Below are 22,124 nucleotides of genomic sequence, written 5' to 3' on the forward strand. Positions count from 1 at the left end.
AAATTTAAAACAAATGTCCTCATATGTAGATCTCATTTTTGTCAGAAACAAAAATCAAGTAAAAAAAAAAAAAAAAAAATCTGGTAATTCTTTGTTTTTACATTCACCAGGTCCCAATCGACGCAAATAGCAGAGAAAAATTTAAATGCATGCCATAAAAGAGTTCGGGTCTTAGGAGGTTAAAGAAGTTAAACAATCCGTTTTAAAATGCAGTTAACGAGCCAGAACCAAAATATATACAGTAACCTTACCTTCATAGGACACCTTGAAGCCCAACGAGCCACTGGTATCATCTGTTTTGAAGTTGAGCCACATCTGATGACTGGTGCTCACGACAAGGTCAGGAGTAGTCGAACCAGACAGACTACAAAACAAGAAAAGCCAACATACACCTTATAAAAAGACATTTCTTTCTGTTGAATATTCTATATCTTTGTGCAATTTTTTATCAGCAGTAGAAGTGCTTTAGCTGTGGACTTGTCATCAACTAGAAAATACAGAGAGACCTTGTTTTTGCTAAATCATTACACAAATTAAGAACTTTACAAATTTTGTAAGGAATTTTAAGCTAAGAAATGTTTTTATCCTATCCCAACACTTACATTCAAAATAGCAGGAGACAACAAAGTGTAAAATGAATGCAAGATCAGTCAATGCCACAGAAGTAATTTAATCTCATTTGAATAGTAATTCCACCCAACTCTAATTAGGAAGGGTATAGCTGCAGAGTAAGTGATTAAGGGTTCTAATTTTAGTGACAGAACATGTAGGATGGTGGGATTGCTACTAGTGTCTGGATAGATTTTTGTTCTCTTTTACAGGCTTTTGGTAATGCGCTGAATGTCTGTGAACTCCTAAGCACTTGTGAGAGAAAGTATAAAATGCTGCGCGTCTAATGTAGCACTAAAAAGCTTGTCAAAAATAATAGACAAGGCTATTATATAATTTCCACCCAGACAAGTTATATCAGTATGCTAATAATTTCCCTGTAAGCTAATCACTGTCTAGAATACTGTCCTTGTTGATGACCTACTTTATGTTTTTGTGTGTTTTTTGTTATCGTCACCACCCTTTTAATTGTTACTGTTAGATCCAAAACAAGGACATTATTTCCCTTATGGGAAAAAACTCTTGTCGCATATTCACTCCAATAGTTTCTTTCTACTGCTAAACTGTCAGAGCACAGTGTCTTGAAATGAAAAGAGTGGATTTGATTGGTTGTGACTAACTGCCTATAAAGCCCATTTATGACTGTGCCGCACTAAGGTTACATGCCTCTGACCATAAAGTTACAAAAAAATATTAAATAATTCCCTGCACCCTGCACGCGCTCGGCTGCACCACTGATTCTCAAAAAATATAGTCCTGAGTTTAACAGTGCTGATAGCTGCAGTATATTCTCCAGTACTAAATTGTTCTAGTTTGTTTGTGTGCAGGAGCGCAAAGACTCAATTACTCTCTCTACTTTTAAAGCATAAAGAAGTCCATAAAGGGGGGAGGAGAGGGAGGAAAATCTTTAATTGAAGAGATTAAGCCATATTCAGTGTTTGTCCTGTGTGTGTTGTTGGTGTTTGAGCAAGTAGACAAAAAAATATGAATGTGAGGATGATCTCACATCAGCAACCCCTTCCTTTGCATACTTCTCCCTCATTTATCTCCAACCTCCCCCTCCTGGTTTCCACCCCAGCTCGGCAGCCTTGCATAAAAATTGATCTATAAAAACTTTATTAAGGTGGTAAATTTCAGCACAATTAATAACAACATCCTGTGAATTGTTATGGAGCATCTGCTAGCGCAAACTCCATTAGGGGGCATCAATATGCAGTTTTGCAATGCTGCGCCACATGGCTGTGATCTTGTTTTTAACAGTGAAAAGAGAGATGATTGACAATGTGGTGCGACATCTATTTTTCATGCCCTGCTGCATCAGGTGGTGATGAAATAAAAGAGAAACCGTAGGAAAAAAAAAAGGGCTGGAGGGGAACAGGAAGACAGACGGGTGCTGTCGGGCGCGGGGGGGAGGAAGAAAAGGCGAGTGTCCCACAAAGGTGAGGAGGAAAGAGAGCGCGAAGGCAGAATATGATTACCGGGAACATGACTTGCAAAACTGAAACTGACGGGTAGCTAAAAGAAGTTAGAGAACAGAGGGTAGATTAAAGGCAGGAGAAAACGAGGTCAAATGAGTCACTCACACGTGGAAGATGGTCTTCTGGTCTCCCACTACCTCGCCGTCTCCAACCGTCAGCGTGTCGTAGCCTCGCTCCAGGTCAAAATCTTCAAATGTCAGCTTGATCACCTAGACAACGGAGGGAACATCAACGAGACAAACGAGGGAAGCAGATGCTTAAATACTCCCTGAACCAAATGCAGAGGAGAGATCTCTTCCCATCTGTGACTCTCTTTTCCTCTGTTCATCAATCCATCATACATCAGTTTTTTTTTAAGATCTGTCCATCAAACTTCCAGCTGTATACACTGTAGTAGTATTTTTACTTATTTATTTTTTGTTATTAGAATTGTTTTCTCCTTTAAATCTCATACTGTGTGACCTAACAGCTCGGTATTGGTATTTTGCTTCCATGCTTCTGTAAGTGTTTACTGCGTCTGCTGATTATGAACTGTTTCTCGCTAATCAAATATCTGATTGCCTGCCAGATGGTCTGCACGACCTTCACTCTTGCCGATCATGCTAGCAGCTTTCAGTTGCCTTCGTGGGCTATTACATGTGCCTCTCTATGCATACATATATATATATATACACACATATATATATATACATTCCAATAGGATCATTAAAAAGACTTTGTTGCAATCTAGTGTATAAATCTTTTCTATGAAGATAAATCATGATTTCTTATGAGTGCAATTTTAGGTCTGCGCTGCAGCTGAAGGATAAATCAGGATAAAAACAAGGAAACAATAATTGCGTCCTAGCCGAGGCAAGCGAAGGGGTCAGCTCTGAACATGCAAACAAAAACGGTTTAATTATAAAAGTGCGGAATATTAATAACAAGGGAAAAAAATAGAGTGACAGAGGAGGCTAAATAAAAATAAAAAAGCCAAACAAGGAAAAGTCTTTGCCTCCTAGTTTAAATTGGCTGCCACTGATTTCCGCCAAATTCTTAATGTTTTCAGAGGGCTGAGAGAGAGCAGGGCCTAATGAAAAAGCTTATATAAATGCAAATTGCATTCTGTCCTATGTTAAACCTAGTTCCTAATGAAAATTGCCAAGGTGGAGAGGAAAGATTGATGGTGTGTAGGCAAAATAGGTCAGATCGCTCGATAAATAGAGTTTCATACCACAAACTCATCTCCCATCTGCCAGCCAACAGGTGAGGTACAGAGGGGGTGAAGATAAAAAAAAAAATCGAGAGGGAGAGAGAGAGCACAGCAGCCATATTGTGAAAGAGTTGTAAAAAAAAGAAAAATCATCCATACTGAACAGCTGACGTAAAACCATGTCTCCGAAACTGTGTAAAATGTAAATATTAAATGAAACAAACACTCCTACAACTTCCAAAGTAGTTGGTAAAAGACAAGAAAATGGAAAAGAAGAGTTTCTGATGCAATTGTTTTGAGAATTTTATCATTTGCACTACTTCATATCACGCAAAGATTTGGAGAATTCAGAGAAATCTCTATACGCTTGAAAGAAAGCTTAAAAAAACCACAATATTGTATTGCCGTGATCTTCAGGCCCCGCAGGCAGCACTGCTCTGAAAGGAGGCGCGACTCTTTGAAAATCACTGCATGGGCTCAGATACACTTCTGAACACCGTTGTCAGTGAACACAGTTTGTTTCTGCATCCATGAAAGCAAAGTAAAACTCCAGCAGGCAAAGATAAAACATTTAGAAAATCATGACCGTTGTGTCCTCTATACGGGGGGGATGGGGTGGGGGAGGTGTCTGGCTCATCCTACACAGCCCCAGGATTTGTGATGCGAGGGTATGGGAGGTGCATTACTGCACACGGCATACCCTCACACAATTTAAACATCTGTTCATATACCATTTATTCTGAATGATATATACACGATTTGGCGCAACATATGCTGCCCACAGATGATCTCTTGCAATGAAAGCCTTGCTTGTTTCATCAAGACAATGCCAAACTGCATTCTTCAAAGCAACAGCACGGCTCTGCAGTAAAAGAGTCACGGTTCTAAACTAGCCTGCCATTTTGTGCCAAATGTTCCAATAAAAACATTTAGTTAAAAAAAATCCTATCATAAATGAAATCCTATTGTAAGCAAGACTGGGGACGACATTTCGTTTTCTGTTCTGCAGCTGCTGCTCTAGAATATTTAACAGTATTACATAACATATGAGCTATTGTAAATACTTGAATAATCCATAGGCACATATACCCGTCACTGTATCCAACAAGGTTGAACTAAGCATTATATATAGAGGGCACAGTTAGTTCATCTGTGGACTGGAAGAAAACCTTGCAGCAGCTCCGTTGCCTGTATTTCTGCTTCTGTCAAGTCAGCTGTAAATCCCTTGTAAGTCTGCTGCTGTGACTTAAGTAAAGAAACCCCAGCTCTGAATGTCTGCCCGAACACTGATTATTTATTAAACTATTACATACACCCTGCTCCTGGTAAATACTGCAGCATCCTTGCGGGTCATTTTTCCACCGCAAACCAGACACGCACAGTTACATGCATAGGTTTTAGGCAGTAATGACAACACGAGAGTGCTTTTAAAAATCATATATATTTAAACGAGTTCATTAACATTATAAGTAGCATATTAATAAGAGAAAAATCTCATTTCTGTGGAGATCATTTGCTTTAAAAGAAGAAAAAAAAAACATGACCTGTATTCAGTCGATTTTTCAAAGCACATTGTTGTTTTACGTTGTCTCAGAGCTTTGTCGGGTCCAGAGGATAGCTCTGTGCAACTTGGTGTAAGTCTGGGAAGTTGGGGCCACTTTTTGGCTTTTTCTGGCATAAATGGATAAACACATGAAGATTGCCAGCTTCAAACAGCTGCATTTAGTATCTTTGGGAAACTATGAAGCAGCACCACTTGACAAAAACCCAAATTACTTATCATGTCATGAGGCTGGTAGGTCTAGCAGAGCTTTGTCACGGCTCGCCCACCCCCCTTCAGACTGAGGCTGTTCTGCCTCAGTCTGCTGGCTGACCTAACATTTCTGGCTGGGCAGGAATAGAAGCCCATTATGTCTCTAAACAGAAAGAGCAGTCTCTCTCCATCTTCATCTGAACCAGTCACAGAGCAAGAGGCAGCGTAAAGTACTGGTGTCTGTTCCAGCAGGCTGCCTCCTGGGTATACCCAAGGGTGTCAATGTTTGTTTGTGTTTGTATACATGCAAGCGAAGGGTGGACTTTTGTGGGGGCATATTAGATCTGACTCCCCGTCCTCCCTTGCCTCTCACCTTACATAGCCTCTCTTCTATCCGGCGCAGTGGAATAAGAGAACGGATTTGTAAAACCATTTTGTTTGCGTTCAGAGAAGGATATTTGGCAGGATAGCAGCTGGTTGGCCTTGAACACAACTCCAAAGTCAATGGTCTGAACAGAATGGCTGTGACACTTTCATGATATCCTCCAAGCATGCTCTCAAAACCTCTCCATTACTCTCCTGTCCATTGTACTCACTCCTTCTCTCCCTCACCACAGGTGTTTCTAACAACTCACTTTGTCTTTTGCTGGCTCGCTTCCAGTGCTCTTTCCCCACCTTTCATTTTCCTTATCGCTCACATTTTTCAATAAGAAAGCTCCCGTCACATGGTGTGTTGAACAGCCCCTAAAGTGTCCTGTAGCAATTATCAAAAGCATAAAATGAGTCATCTGTGTCAGAGAAGCGCTTCCTCTGGAGCTCCTCCCTAAAAAGGTGCAAACTCATCAGGCAGCTGGCAACTAAAGATACCACTTACGGCACCGCTGGAAATCTGTGCTTACAGCGGCAAAGCAAAATTAACACCCTGCATTGTTGCTTCAGTTCTGTGTTTCATGACATTTACCTTAGATGTGTCTGTCGCCGTGATGACCCAAGTGCAGTTGGCGTTGTTGTCATACTGAACTGGGTAGTTCGGAGATGTGATGACACCGCTGGGTCCTCTCAACTGGCCTCCGCACATTGGTGCTAAAAATCAAGACAGAGAGGGACACATGTTCAATGACAGTTTAAATACGTACTTTCTGTTCATAAATCAGAGAAGATAAACTGAATGTTGTTTGCCTTTTGTTCCATTCCTCCATTCATATGCTTCCCAAATAATGACTGTAATATTACCAAACACCACTGGCTAAAACAAAGCCCCAAACCTTTGACATAGCCTCCACCGTGTTTTAAAGATGACTGTAAACACTCACTGCAGTTCATCTCTCCTAACCCCCTCCGTACATACTGATGTTAATTTGAGCCCCCCAAAAAATAATTAAATTTTGTATTCATAGCTCGATAAAACCTATTTCCACTCATTTTCAGTCAAGTTCTTGTGTAATTTGGCAGACCTTCACCTTTTTCTCAAGTGTCTTCTTGACAGCCACCCTCCCACTGAGATCATCTCTGACGAGACTTCACCAAACAGCTGATGGGTGAAGTGAAGGGCCAGATGTATCTCTCAGTTCTTGTCAGGTCTTTGCTCAATCCCCCCCCCCCCCCCCCCCTTTCATAAGGACATGACTTTCAGATACTTTTTATCTGTCTGACTTGCCTTTTGTGCACTACTGTTCTTGTTTTTAGTTGTATTTTAAATTTATTTTAACTAAAAAATTAGTTAGAACAGATTCAGTCTTTTTGCTACAGAGGCTAAAGATACAATTTAAGATTGGTTCGTTGACAGTTACATGTAGACAAAACACATCATCTCTTGAGTTTGGTGCTTTTTTATGCTTCAGTGATTCATAGGTCAGTGTTAGCTGTGCGATATGACAAAAATCTCATATCCCGATGTAAGACATTTATCGTCCTGACAACGATATAAATCACAAAAAATGTAATATTTTCTGTAAATTCTGTGAATCTCGGGAAACTCGACTTGCGTTTAGTTTCTCCAGCTGGGCGTCCTTTACCTGGATTCGAGTCTTTTAACCGATACATGAAACTATACATTTTTAGACATAAGTTGTAACGGCCACCATTTTCTCTCAAAGTTTGAGTCTAAGGTTTATTTTTTAGCACCTGATGGCTCTTTTTTTGCTTCTCATCCGTAAACTCTCTGCATACTCTTTCTTGTGATTCAGTTTATTTTGAAAAGTCTCAACAGGATCTTGAGCTTTATTGTGAAATGTTTACGCGGAAAACACACAAGCGGACAGCGCAGCCACGCGATGGTTTTACCGTCATTGTTGCTAATGAAAACATGTAAAAACAGACACTTGTCCGCCCATAGTGTGGTTATATTAAATATAAGAGAAAGAGAGAACTTTAAGAAATTAATATAGCCACTACAGTGACCGTCAAAACGATGAAAAATATTGCTGTAAACTGTTTATTTTACGACACCACGAAACAAACGATAACGTAATAGGAAACAATAGACGTTTTTATAACGTCATCCGATATATATCGTTATATCGAACAGCCCTAAGGTGGCCTAAGAATTATGGCCTGGTACAAGGACTGGACTGAAAATGAGTGAAGGCCAATGTCCAGAGAAACACTTTGAGAGACCTTTAGAAAACCTGGAGAGCTTTTACTCAGTACTACTTTACCTTCATTAGGTATTTGATGAAGGTCAACAGTTATATTTAATTGGCACAAGACTTTTGCACAGCACTAAAATCTGCATCAAACTCACATCTGGACCGCATTTACAACTAATCCTACTGTCATGGTCCTGGGTCATTTTGACCCAGTGTTCTCAGTTTTCCTGTGGTTTTGTATTTTGTTCCTTATGTTCATTGGATTGTTTGGTTTGGTATTTGGATTCCCCCTGTGTCCATGCTTTTATTGTGGCGTTTGTTCTAGTACCGTGTTCCCGTCCTTTGTGTTCTGTGTTCTCCTCATCCCCTCGTGTATTCATCCTTGTTCTCTGCCTCTCTCTCTCTGTGCTCATCTCTGTGTACTGTGTTGTGTTTAAGGTCCACATCTCGGTGTCAGTATTTTCAGTTTCGTGTCCTCCCCGCTCGGTCATGAGTAATTGTCCTCAGCTGTGTTCCCCGTGTGTTCCCACTTCCCTCATTACTTTCTGTGTATTTATGTCAGACGCTGTGTCCCATTTCAGGGTCTGCACGCTTGAAGTACGCATTTTAAGTGCGGTTACGTCACCGCCACGCGACGACGGCTGTCCCAATTCGAAGTGTACTTGAAATGCATACTCCAAATGCGCCGTCGATTTCCCCAAATATCAAGCGTGGTCCGGTGCACGCTTCGTGGTCCCATATATCCCACAATTCATAGCGCGGCGGTGGGTGTGGATAATTTTGCCGCAAAATACGGCAGAAGGGAGCTGCCAAGAGTGAACTGTCAAAAGTAAGTACTGAATATGACATCACTTATTCATGTGCGAATGTTTAATAATGAAGAACATTAAAACATTGCTGTTGGCCACATGTCGGCAAAGTTATGTGACACTAGTGATGTTTGTACTTTCAGCATTAACTTGGTTTTAAAGCCTCTACTTCTAAATATACATATAGTCGACCTTAATCTTACAGAGAATCTGATGATTTTATGGATAATTAAAGTCAGTCATATATCCACAAACACAACAAGCTGAAAGTCAGTGATATAGATTATATGTGTATTATATATATATATATCATAATAATCTGACAATACTATAATATTGGCCATATTATATTTACATTACCATAGTGAGATGACTTTAGTCTCATGAACAACATTAACTAATTATTATTTACTAGCTACTCTTGAAATGACTGTTCAGTACAGAAATGAAGCCCTTGAATCATGTTTTACAGTCCCGTGGTCTCAGCCTCAGATACTCAACTAATCAAAGTGATGTCATGACAAAAATGATTGACCAACAAAACATTTTTCTCCTTCATTTCTGTCAAACAAAGCTGTATGTAACGTGTCTCGCGGTTAGTATCATGGTTGCTAGGCAACCTGAACAGCGCGACGAAGCATATACCGTCCCATTTCACAAGCCTCTCACTTCCGCACTTCTCGTACTTATAGTACGCACCGTACGTAGTACGCGTAGTGCGCGTGCTTCAAGCGTGCAGACCCTGAAATGGGACACAGCCAGAGTGTCCCTTTGTTCCGTGTTGCGTCGTCCCTCTAGGTTGTGTGCATTTCCCGTGTCTTCCCAGCGCCTCAGCTTTAATTTCTCCCAGTACAGTTTTGTATGACTTCTTATGTTCCTGTTAATAAAGACCTGCCTTTGAGTTCATCCCCGTGTGTCTAGAGCCGTGCATTTGGGTCCTCTCTTGCCTTCACACAGCCGCCGCATGACACCTACTGGTTGTGCCTTAACCCCAGCCTTCAAATATGAAATAATCAACATTGTGTGTATTTCATAGTTAACTGTTTTTTTTAATGTTGTACAAATAAGGTGTCTGAGCCCCATTTTTCTATTCTCCTACAGATGTTCTCCTTTTTAATTCAATCCAGCTGCTGCTAACGGCTGGCGTTGTGATTGTATAGGACAAGTGCATTTGTACAGCTCGAGCATATTTCCTTCCATTTTACATGCATAACTATACTGGATGGATGTTAGGCTTAGAGCACCGCTAAAATACAGGTGACCTACTTTGGATATTGCGCCTCAACACATCCTGTGTAGTCACAGATGAAGCACTATTGACGCTGTTGCTCCTCCGCCAAAGTGCTGCATGCTCTGCCTCTTGCACGAGCACAAGAGGCGAGCAGCACTTTGAAAAGAGGAAGATGTTTGGCAAGTGATTGGTAATGATAATGTGATAAAAAAAATAACATGAAATTAAAAACCACCGTTGCGACAAACTCCAGGGCTCCCTCTGAATACTCGACTTGATTTAGTGTGGCAGTATGAAAAAAGCAGACTAATGAAAGACTCAATAAAACATGTTAATCAGGGTTTTACCACAGGTCTAAAGATATACTGGAGAAAGACTCTTTTTATAAATACTGTCATCTTCAGTAAATAACACATGAAGGAAAACAAACTTGATGATTTCATACTTAAATAAAATAACGAAATGCGACGAGTGCTGCATATCTACAGGGAACACTGTCAAAAAAATGCAAACAACTAATTACGAATCAAATAGCACAATTAGATATTCTGACTGAAAAGAGTAGATGAGCAGTTAGCATACCAAGCATCAGAGTACAAGGTGACTTTCCTTATCAATGCCCGAGGGTGACTGCTTAACACAACTATTAAACACCCTTCAAACTGAAGTACTTTAAGAAAACAGTGTGTACGTGTGTACATATGTGAAGGGGAACCTGAAAGTACTTGAAAGAGCTTTAGCCAACTACCCAGATTTTAATGAATTGTGTCTAAGCGAGGTCCTTTGGGTGCTCAAGCCCCACTCCGTGGCTCCATGCTCCACCCCTCTCTCACCAAATCACCCCTATTAAAATTTTAAAAGAACTTTGGCGAAGTTAAGGAGTGAGTAGAGTAATTAATATGAGTTGTGCTGACAGTGAGGGTGACCTTAACGAAAATAATACAGCAGGAAGTCTACTGAAGCCATCACGTTCTCTCCAATTTCTTTTCTTTTTTTAATCACGGGGATCATTATGTCTGATACATCCTACTCTGTGTACTTGGCGAGAGACATGAAAGTGCAGTGGGCTAAGCGGCAATCAAATCTGCAACGGAAAAAGAACCGCAGCTTGGTGTGCGCAGGAAAGGAGGTACGAATGAAAAGGGAACCATGAATTTTTTATAACGTGAATGAATCTGCACCCAGAGGTTTTTTTCCTGTGCTAATGATAGTGCTGTTCAATTTAATGATGACTAATGCTAATTTAGGATACAGATCTTCAATTATTCCTAGATGATGTTTAATCTTTATTTAAACATGGGGAGCCAGAACAAAGGCACAGTCCCAAAGGTTAAATGAGGACAATCGAAAGGGCAGTTACACTGACTGACTGTGGATGTTACGTCAATGTCTCTTTACACACACACACACACACACACACACACACACACACACGCAGATAAAGAAAGCCAATTTTTCTTCTCCAAATTACGGCCATGTCAAGTCTTGACTGACGAGAAAGAAATATATACCCACTTTTAATACAACTTTTTAATTTAATGTTTTTGAAGCAACTATGAAATGAGATGCAGCTTTCCCATTTAGACACCACGTCTTAGGTTGTTTCGAGAATCCTTGGACTTTGTGGTGTAAAAGGTCTAGTGACAAATTAAAGGAAAAACTTTGGTAGCTCTGTTGCGCTGTGTGAGGCATTTTGCTGGCATTGTTCTGTTCAGCCACTACAAATCAATATTCTCTATCTTATGATGAAACATTTTTATCTTATTTTCTGGGAATGAAGACGCACTGAATGTTCATGAAAAAGATGTGAATCATCTCCTATGCCTTTCACAGCCACCGGATCATCACTCAATTGACCACGTGAGAGAGATTTTTGTTGCTTTAGATGCACATCTATCATTAAAAGATAAAATGCGGAAATACCTGTGAAAGAATGGTACAGTTCAATATCATGACCACTTGCCTAATATTTTGCCAATCCCCCTTTTGATTCAAAAACAGTTCTGACCCTGTCTGTTGTATTGCCCGTAAGATACTTTCCATACTGGCATAAACCTACTCAAAGTCAGGGGCGTAATTTCCGGGGGGGTTAGGGGAGTTATAACCCCCCCAATAATCAGACCCAACCAATATAACCCCCAATAAAAATAAGAATTAACTTGCATAAATAGGCTGTTGATTTTCTTTACTCATGGTACTCATGGCTTCAGGTATTACCAGCAAAATAGTTGCATGTTTAATCATATGGGTATTTACCCAGATTTATTTATTTAGTTAGTTAGACAGAGATCTTGACCCCCCCCCCCCCCCCCCCCCAATGTTCAGCACAAAGTTACGCCGATGCTCAAAGCAAAGCTGAGATTTTTATCTTAGATTATAATTTATAAGATTATAAATTTTCTTAGAATAAAAAGAAACTCAAAGCAACTAAAGGCTGGAGAGACCTTGAATTAATGCAATATTCCCAATTTTACAGTTTGCTTTTATATTTACAGGAACACTAACAGATTTAAATATATATATATATATATATATATATATATATATATATATATATATATATATATGGTAGATTCTCAAGTTACATAAACAATGTACAATGTTTCAATAAACATATAACCATCATTGGTTACCAAATCAATTCTTATCAAGTTATCTTATTGAGTGCTGCATATGAGATGAAAAATGAGGGTAACGCCAGCAGGAAAAACAACAAAAAAAAAAATATATATATATATAAAAAGATCTCTGATCCCTTCCCCGGCCTGTCACAAAATGGCCACAGGTTAGGAAAACATGATTGATGGGCAGCACTTTGCCAGCATGGCTAAACAACAGGAAGCGAGAGAACGCCGGCCAAAGGTCAAAGTCAGGCCAGTCACAACATAATAGTGAATACTGAATCATGATACGGAGAGACCGAGCACCTATACAAAATGACAGCAGACCTGCCCACAAAAGCGACTTGAGCACTTGAGTATGAAATATAAATAGAGGTCACACCGAGTCTACCTCCATTACACAGGTGAAAAGATGAACAAGACACGTCAATCCTTACCTCTGCAGATGGGCCGATCGTCACTCCAGCCTACGTAGCTGTCTGTCACTCTGAGACAAGTGATGCTCTTCGAGCCCTGCAGTTCATAACCCTCGTCACAGGAGAAATGCACTGTGGCTCCTCGCCTGCAGTTAGGTTGCACACAGAAAAAACACAAAAAAAAAAGCACATCAGCACCACAAACCCTCCTGGTGCAATTCACCATTCAGCAGTGGATTTGCAGATGAGGTATAAATATAAAGAAGAAAAGTTTAGTGGGAAAAAAATACACATTTGTTTTGCCTTTCCGCCTGTGATTTCCCATAGCGAGAGATGGATGTTTCCCATTTGTCTGTGTTATCGCTGACCACTGATAGGGAAAATGGCTCAGACAGGAACAAAACTCCATGATCCCACTGGTAACATTTGTTTCTCTGTGCACATTTCTCTATTTGGTTTGGTTTCTGGGGCTGTCTATGGTGTGGCATCAGGTAATATGGTGCATGCTGGAGAACAATAGATGATTTGGTTTAGATGATTTCAATTCAATTCAATAAACTTCGTGAAGCTAAAACATTAATAAAGATCTAGGAGACTGAAATAAGGATAAGTCTGAATTTTGAAAAAAACATGATTAGCACTGCAGTCCTCATATTGCAACGTTCTCTGACTAATGTAGATTGTTTCATTATTAAAACAGTAAATTTTACTGACAAACTAAATTGAGAGAAAAGAGGAAAAAACCACTGAAAGCAGAGAACTAGATTACATTTTTTGTACAAGCCATATACATTTCTAGTGTAGGGAATAAAGACAGAGATAAAGCCTATTAGGGTAAACTCAACTTTAAGGACAGTAAATAACAGAGATGAGAGTCTTTGCTAACCAAAACCTATTTTCTATGATGGCATTGTCTCAGTCAGACAGCTCTTCTTCAGGAGATGTTAACCTATTCATCTGCAGATAAAGTTATATTTTCTCTGAATATACTGATGTACCTGCTTGTTTCTGTTTTTTACCTGAAGTCAGAACCTTTTCTTTTTCCTCGATCTGGAATCCCAGGATCCGGACACATGTTGTGGCCCTGTGCTACACCCATCTGAGACACTGACAGGCAAAGACAGAGATAAAACATTAAAAAGATTCTGACAAAATCAATATATATATATATATATATATATATATATGCTTATCATTAGAAAAATAAATGTTATCCTTGTCCACGGTTCTTAAATTGTCTCAATGGGTGCAAAACTGGAAAGTGAAGTGTAACAAGGGGTCAAGTAAACATAGTGAGCTGGGAGAACCCTGACTGAGCAGGATGGGTCAAAGTTCTGCTGGGTCCACTGAGCGTGACACCTGCTCATTGGCCAGACTCCAGGTCTGTGGCAACGCGGGACAGAATTTCCGACAAAGGTGAAAAAAGCTATGTTAATAGATTAATGTTAATCTTAAGTGATAACTGTTTAATAAACAGGAGGACAACAATGTTAAAAAGTCAGGGAAATTAAGCCAGTATGTAAATATGTGCTTAAATGTCAGGCTTATGCATAGTGCACATAATGCTTTTAATCTTATCCAATTAAAAATAAATCATTAAACAAATACGCTATAAACTATAAAGAGTCGGTGCAAAATCTGAGCAGTAAGCCAGAAGAACTCAAAGATTAAAGAATAAATAAGTAACACTTGAAATTTAAATGACAAATCTAAAAGAGGTTGAAGCTATGTTGAAGTATAACAAATACCAAGAATGCTGCAGTTATTTATGTTACAGTTCTGTGAGAAAAAAATGAAATATTTTGAACTTTATTTACCATAATGCTTGTTTTTCAAATACATACTCCCGGCAGTCAAAAAATGCAGAAATGCAAAGTGAAGTACAGTAAGGCAAATTAATACAAATTGAAACATAAGGGTTAAAAGCACTGTGGGAGAAAGAAGTGGATAAAACAACAGTAAATGGCCTTGAGGCAGTATTGAAATTACCACCTCAAGGCTCCTCTTTTGTTCAACAGGTTGTTATTAAACCCTTAAACATCCATCTCTGTGTCACTCTACACAGGTGACTCATAGCTGTCACGTTGCTAACGTTACAGATATTTGAAGAAAGCGAAATCGGTTGTCGCATAGTGAAATCCAACACACGATGAGAGGAAGAAATGGCAAAGAAAACACGGCCAATGCAGTTACTGCTCTCCATTTGTGAAGTACATCTCTAGCACAGACTGTGTGTCTTTTTTGTCTGTTCCCTATTTGACAGTCAGCAGTCACTCTTGTTTTTCTGGCCAAAGTGTAGTGCAAGAGAGAAACCTTAAAATGACTTTGAAGATGTGAGACAGGCGTCTTCTCAAAAGCCTGACAGATTAGCTGATGAAACAATACAGTAGGTTTGCCACTGATGGAATTCAAGCAGCATATTCCGAGTGTCTATATGCTTTCTGGTATTACACCTCGAGTCACTTGTGTTAGCTTGTAGCTGAGCTGCTGGACACTTGTCAAGAAATTCCTACATGTTATTATATTAAAAGTAGTGCTGTCAGCGTTAAACTTGTTAAAATGACTTTACTGCCATAACCGCATCAATGCTGCAAATCTCCGTTAGCAAGTTAAAGCGGATAGCCCCGTGTGTGGGGCTGCACGGCGCTAACATGTTAATGAGCTAACCGCGCTAATCTGCTTAGATGTGCAAAGGTTTCAGCTGAAGGCACTTTAGGCATCACCTTGCTGGTGCAAAAATATAATTTAATACCTGACATCGTGTTATCTTTGGCATATTTCAGCTTATCATGATTCAACTTTGATCGTCTGTAGACAACGGTGCTTGATCCCATGAGGTAGGTGCTTGAACGATTCATAGGCCAATGTGAGATGACTTCATAAAGATAACACAGAAAATGAGTTAAAAAGCAGCCAATGTTCAAAGAAAAACTTAAAAGAGCTTCAGAAAGCCTGGAAAGTTTTTTTTTTCAAGACCACTTTAAAATTACAAGTCTGGATCCTTGGAAGCAAAATATTGAATTGAACTATTAGGGTGGCTCGTGACTTTCTCATCCTTACAAATTTCTTTGGTAACACCTAACAGTTTATACAAGTAAGTAATTATGAACGGCAATAACATACTTACTAAACTAATGCGTAGTACTAGCCCGTTAATGAATGATAAAAAATACTCGAGAGAATTTCATCTAAAGGTTACAAATGGGTGTAAGGCGTTTGAACATAGTGGGCTGCACAGCTGTGTTAGCGTATCCACAGCATATCCATTCATCTTCTAGGAGGAATGTTTAGCGGCTATTTACATTAATTCAAAAGACATTTAGCATATAGGCCTAAGAAAAGAGGCGGAGAGGCAGAACCTGAAAACTTAACAAACAAATTCCAACTTGAACAAAACATCTTAGTGCAGAAGAGAGAAGAGAGTGTGGCTAGCCCAATTTGGAGATGATAAAATGTTGCTCTGTGCTCTTCTTTCATACACATAACTTGTCAGCTTTCTCAGCAGGCAGCCAATAGATTTCTCTTTCCACAAACAGCGTTAATATATAACAGCCTTCCAAGCCTTTTATTTCGAACATGACGTAAAATGACTGACAATCCTATTTTTGTGTTTGTAAGAGAATTTACTATGAACAAACGATTGCACATTTAAACACCAGTTAGCATACCTACTTTTTCCATCTGGCTTTGGTTACAGTGCATGTGTCATTCTTTAACTGTGGCCTGAGCTGACATCAATAAAAACCTCTACAATGTACCCCTGAATTTGCTAACATCAAACCCCAGATAGTCTCCTTTAGTGCATCATTCGAGTCTTTACGGTTTTCGGTTTCAGAATTATATGACGGAGTGACTTATTCAACCCCGTCTTCATCTCCGCTACAACTAAAAAGATGAACAGCACAGCTCTCTATAGCACTCCAGGCCAAAAACAGTCGGATATCAAATCGCGCTTTATGGACAAGACCTCGAGCAGTATTAGGTGACATTTTTAATAAGTTTCAGGTCAAACTCTGACACAGAGGGGGCAGTAAAAACTTACATCTATTCCACTTTTTCTGTAACATTTAATTACAGTTTTAAAAAGTGTTTGATGAGTGGAACCTGGGGTAGTAATGAAGTTGAAGGCAGTTAGGTATCCATTGATGCCTGTATTCAAAGCACAGGCTTGCAAGGCTGTGCTTTGTTCCTAATTTTAATGACTGGGCGGAGGCACAAAACTCCCTAAGCATTTCAATCAGGGAATATGTGCTAAAAGATTGCAGGCCTATATTTTTACCTTTGTACTGGGAAAACAAAAGACTAATGTTGACTAATTGTTGTATTGTTATATTTATCAAATAGTCCCTGTGTCAGATAGCCAAGTACAACAAACAGCTTGGTAGTTGTTGACTACTGTAGACTACCTTTTGCATAAACTAACAGGGAAACTTTTTTTCTGTGTGCTGTGTCAGCCTTTAGTTAAGCTGTCAGTTACTGTTAATGCCTACCTGATCATCAATAACAATGCAGGTTATGTTCAGCATCCCCATGTGTGAATGTTTTCATGCAATAATGTCGTAATAATGCAGTGATGTGAGAAAATAGTGGTGCTGGTGGCGATGGAGCACTGCCAGCCCTGACTTTACATTCATAAAGACTTTGAAATATTGCTATAAGCTCAGCCTTCTTCATCTTAATCTTTCCAATGCCAAATTATAGATGTCCTTCATGATAGATAGAACTAATTCCACACTTGCATATACTGAATACTTGTCTGGGGGACTTAACACAGTGACCAAATGTGTAAAAAAAAAAAAAAAAATCTTATGGTTGTAGAAAAAAGGGAAAATTAAGGGCTGTAACTTACACACTGATATCTTATGGTGGTTGTCTTTGCTGGGCAACATCTTCACACCCCGGGACTTAAGTTCAGTCATCTTCTTCACTGTAGAGAAAACATAGAAGAGAGATTGGAGTGACATGGCAGAAAGTGATGCCCACGTAGTTCAAAAAAGGCACTGCAGTTATGTTCAAATCAACATTTACAAATCAATTGTGAAACTAATGAAACACTGTAATGTTAGAGAAAGAAGGTTCTGGTTTTAAGGCTCCTGGTTGTCTTTTCCCTTTGGAGTTTCATGTTCTCCCCGTGCCCATGAGAGCTTCTCCAGCTGCTCCGCCGTCCTCCCGCACTCCTAAGACATGCTTGTTAGGTTGATCGGTGAGTCTAAATTGGACTTGGTGGGAAATGGTGTGGAAGTGGATGTGAGAGAGCGTGTTTGGTTGTCTGTCTCGCTGTGTCAGCCCTGTGATAGACTGGCAGCCTGTTCAAGGTACGCCACATTTTGCACTGTGTCAGCTGAGAAAAGTTAAAGATCCCACAGCACAAGATGATAATGAGAAAAAATGGATGGATGATAAATTTTTAAATCTAAAAATGACAATAAAACTGAAAAGATCTACAACACACATTTATGTTCATTTATAAGAGTCACACCTCTTACAGTGGTTCATATTCAGGAAGCGATTTCGACAATCACCATGTTTTTGATTGTGGAAAAAAGGGTTCTTAGCATAACATCATTTCTTCATTAACAGGATGCAAGGGCATCCAAAAACAAAAGTTTAAATGGTTTGAGTTTGGTTATAATTGCAACGGAGATTAAAAAAAGGTAATCAGAAACAGGAGGCTTGTTTAAATGCATATTTATTCGCCAATTTTCAAAAACACTATCAGTATTATCTGAGCTCCCCTTCATAGTCGTCCTGTTTAATTACTTTGACGCTCCCTGACAATGGAACTTCACTTGTTTTCCAAATGTGTTTTCATCCCTTCCTCTGTTTCAGCTGCAGTTTACTTCAAAGCTTATCTGAGTCATGTGTTAAAAACTCTGTTTATTATGTGTCTAGAAGGGAAAAAAAATCTGAATTACAAAAAAAACTCTTTTATTTGATTTGTTAAACTGATTAAAGAGGAAGAAAAAAAAGGTATAAGCATCTTTCAAGTAAGAAGACTAAGCTATTAGATGCTGGGTTTGATGTGGTGTGGCTGATTATTTTCCTACATATAAATAAAGGACACGGAAAACTAAATAAGGTAAAAAGGAGGCAATTAAGATATTCAGTGACTTTATCACTCCAACAAGTCACTGCTGTGGAATCATGGGAGTTGTCGTGATGAGAATATGCAGTGAGAGATGGGAACAGTGGCGTGAGTGTTTAATCTAATTAAAGTATTAGTCTAACGCTTCATTCCGATCTTCGAAACATATTTACCTACCACTGAACCTGTAATCCCACTGGCTCCCTTTTCCAAATCCTTCCCTCATTTGTCTCTTCTATCTTATTTTCCTCCATCGCTGATATTTCCAGCAGATGGCTGGAGGTGAGACCCTTAGAGATCACCTCTTTTGGTGGACAAGCTAATCCTTTTCCCCTGCTCATCCCTTCTCAAAGGTGATCCCTGAACCTCTAAGAGTAATGGAACAGGAAATGGATGCCTGGTACAAAAAGGATTTTGTGTTTGTGTGTGTGTGTGTGTGTGTGTGTGCGCGTGTCCACATGTATGCTTCTGTGCAATTATGTGGCACTCATAATAATGCTCCTGTAATCATCTTTTTTTTTCCTTTTTCCTGAAAGCATTCACAACTATTCTGTGGCAAATGGGCTCCAAGAATAGAATAAAATAAGAAAGAAGCTCATGAAGTGTCTGAAATGGCAGAAGTTCATCATGTGGGGATTACAACTATATTCTGATTATGGCACTAACCAGTCGTTTTTTGGGGTCTCCAAAAATATAAATGATTCTTTGTTGGGAAAATATTAAAATCAAATATCACAGACGTGTAGCCACTGACAAAAGGCCTTTTTAGCAGACCTGAACTGAAGACAAAAAGTGGTCTATAATTTATTCAGTAAAATCTCTAATGAGCCTCCCTCTTTAAAATATCAACCGTTCTCATGGTCTTACCTTGGTATTGGGCACTGAAACCTCTTAACTTATGGTTGCCATCTGAAGTAAAGTGCAGTCGAAGCCAGTTCTTGCTGCTAATGATGGGCGAAGGAAGGTTCGGGCCAGTAAACCTGTAGGTAGAGACGGAGAGCTATAGACTTTTGGAGTATTACCACAGTGATTTAACATGCAAATGCAAATGTAGCAGATTGGAAACAGAGGTGATGCATTGCATATCCCAACACTCCTGCACACTGAATTTATTCTAGGTTAAAGGCAAGGTATGAACCAGTAACTCCAGCACCTGCATTGCCACTGATATACTTCTTCAGCATACAAATTCAACTAATGAATCTCTTCTCAACTTTAGATATTTTAAGCGTCTTCTTCTTTATTTATTTTGTCATATAAATCCCTGCAAACCAAGCGCACATATATACAAACTAAATCCAGTTATATCTGCCAGTGCAAGAAAGTGTCTCTGCTTACAGTGTGCTTCTGTTTTGTGGCATAACGCAATTATGTAATCCATCATGTTACCAATAAAGCCAAGCCCAATGGCAGACAATATATCGCAGAGGCTGGCAGAACCTGTCAGTCTTCCCGGTGATTGTCTTGTTTGTTTATGGTAATTATAGCAATGTTTCAAAATTAATTTGGCCATGACTTGCAGATGTTAAAATGTTACACCTTTAAGATCTATCAAAGGGAGGATCTGGTACTTAAGGGGAGCTGTAATGTTAACAACTCTTAACAAAACTGTAGCCTGGTAAGAAAAAATGGGACCGGGAAAGACCAGCACTGACATTAGCGGAGAAAATGCACTCCCTTTATTGCTTTGGAACAGCAATAGTGAATTACACTTCACAAACACTTATAGTGCCTCCTGATCTGTATGCTAATGAGGGCTGTTGCTTACCAAGCACTTCTTCGGTTGTTAAAGCCAAAGCCTTTTGGGGGCACATCATGTTTTATCTTGAGACACACTAACATAAGCATTCACAAATGCTCCTACACACATACAGTATGAGCACCGACACAGTGAGGGATACATTTGAACAAGGGTTTGCATAAATTCCAATTTCCCTACTGTAAACTGTATATTTTTCCCAGTGATGTCCAACTCATCTGACCAACCTAGATAAGTGTTTAGAGTAGATACATTCTAAGGTGCACCTCCAACTATCTCTCCCATTAATAGAACTGGATACAACGCTTACGAAGGTAAAAGAAAATTACATCAAAATTTAAACTGAGCAATTAAACTAGATACCACAGGTGGGAATCACTAAAACACCGCTACACAATATTATCACACACTCATGATTTTTTAAAAATATCTTATGATGTGATGAGCATTGCAATACAATATGTTGTGATTTATTACCTTTTTTTCAACTGCAAGTTATGTCCTCAACGTTAAACTTTGTCAGTCTACATTTTTTCCAGTAAGATACATTTTTCTCACGTCAAGCACATTAAAACTCCCACAAAAAATGACATAAATGCTGTCATAAAACAAAGTCAGTCTGCTATTAATATCTATCCAAGTTAGACTGCAACTGTTTTCAGAAAGGTTGCGTCCAATCAATTGTCTTGTGGTTGTGAGCATGCAACACTTTATTTTAGATTTGTCAAGCTAAGCATGTCCAGTGTTGGATGTTTTTTTGGCAGAGTCGATTAAATGTAACTTTGCTTGGCTAACATTATCTCAGGATGATGGCGCATGACATCACTGCTGTAGTATTTTAATCCAATTAATAAAATATCAACATTTGGTGTCCTTGTATTGACACAATACTGCCACAGAAAATATTGTGATCCTATGCTGTATTATATTTTTTGCTCCCACCACCAGGGCTGGACTGGGACAAAAAATCGGCCCGGGCATTTTGACTAGAGACCGGCCCACCAAAAATGTGACGTCATTCAGGGGTAAAACCGCAAAGGATTCTGGGAACTTGTGGCAAGCGGTACTAGCGCATGCAGGCTTTCAATTGAACTCAGTTACACAGCGATAAAAAAAAACACAAAAATGGCAAGAAACTGTTGTATTATTAACTGCAATAGCCGGTGTTGTGCCAAAAAGTGATTGTCTGCCAAAAACTGATTTCCGGTATTTGCCAAAAACTGATTGCTCGTATTTAAATTGCTATAAGTAACTTGTTGGGCTATAATATGTGAAACATATGTCAAATGCATCCCTCATGGATGACATAAAGTCATATTGAGCTACAAACAACATTAGTGTAACAAGGTAGAAGCCGCAATCAGTCTTTGGCAGTGACTTTTATATAACCTTTATTTATGCCGTTAAAAAAAAGTCTAATTAACATTAAAAATGTATTTTGTAAGAAGTAGTTGGACAGCAGAAATGGCTCAAATATTACAATAGTTCTGTAAAAATATTTAAAGTGGGGATAAAGGACCGGATTGGTTATAATGTAAGTACAATAACACAGAGTTGTAAAGATACTTGAAAAAACAGATAAT

General features: G+C 39.1%; 1 protein-coding gene across 1 annotated transcript in view; it reads right to left on the reverse strand.

Moving 5' to 3' along the window:
• The window catches only part of csmd2 (CUB and Sushi multiple domains 2), a 265,124-nt gene that overhangs the window by 119,333 nt on the left and 123,667 nt on the right, over window positions 1-22,124 (reverse strand). Inside the window, exons 6-12 of the mRNA XM_085147768.1 lie at window positions 19,650-19,762; window positions 17,547-17,624; window positions 13,717-13,804; window positions 12,719-12,843; window positions 5,994-6,115; window positions 2,193-2,296; window positions 252-364 (exon numbers count right to left, since the gene is read on the reverse strand). Of these exons, the coding sequence (XP_085003894.1) occupies window positions 252-364; window positions 2,193-2,296; window positions 5,994-6,115; window positions 12,719-12,843; window positions 13,717-13,804; window positions 17,547-17,624; window positions 19,650-19,762 (743 nt within the window). The remainder of the gene's footprint in view (window positions 1-251; window positions 365-2,192; window positions 2,297-5,993; window positions 6,116-12,718; window positions 12,844-13,716; window positions 13,805-17,546; window positions 17,625-19,649; window positions 19,763-22,124) is intronic.

The sequence above is a fragment of the Neolamprologus multifasciatus genome, chromosome 22 (assembly GCF_963576455.1).
Source record: "Neolamprologus multifasciatus chromosome 22, fNeoMul1.2, whole genome shotgun sequence".
Taxonomy (NCBI): Eukaryota; Metazoa; Chordata; class Actinopteri; order Cichliformes; family Cichlidae; genus Neolamprologus; species Neolamprologus multifasciatus.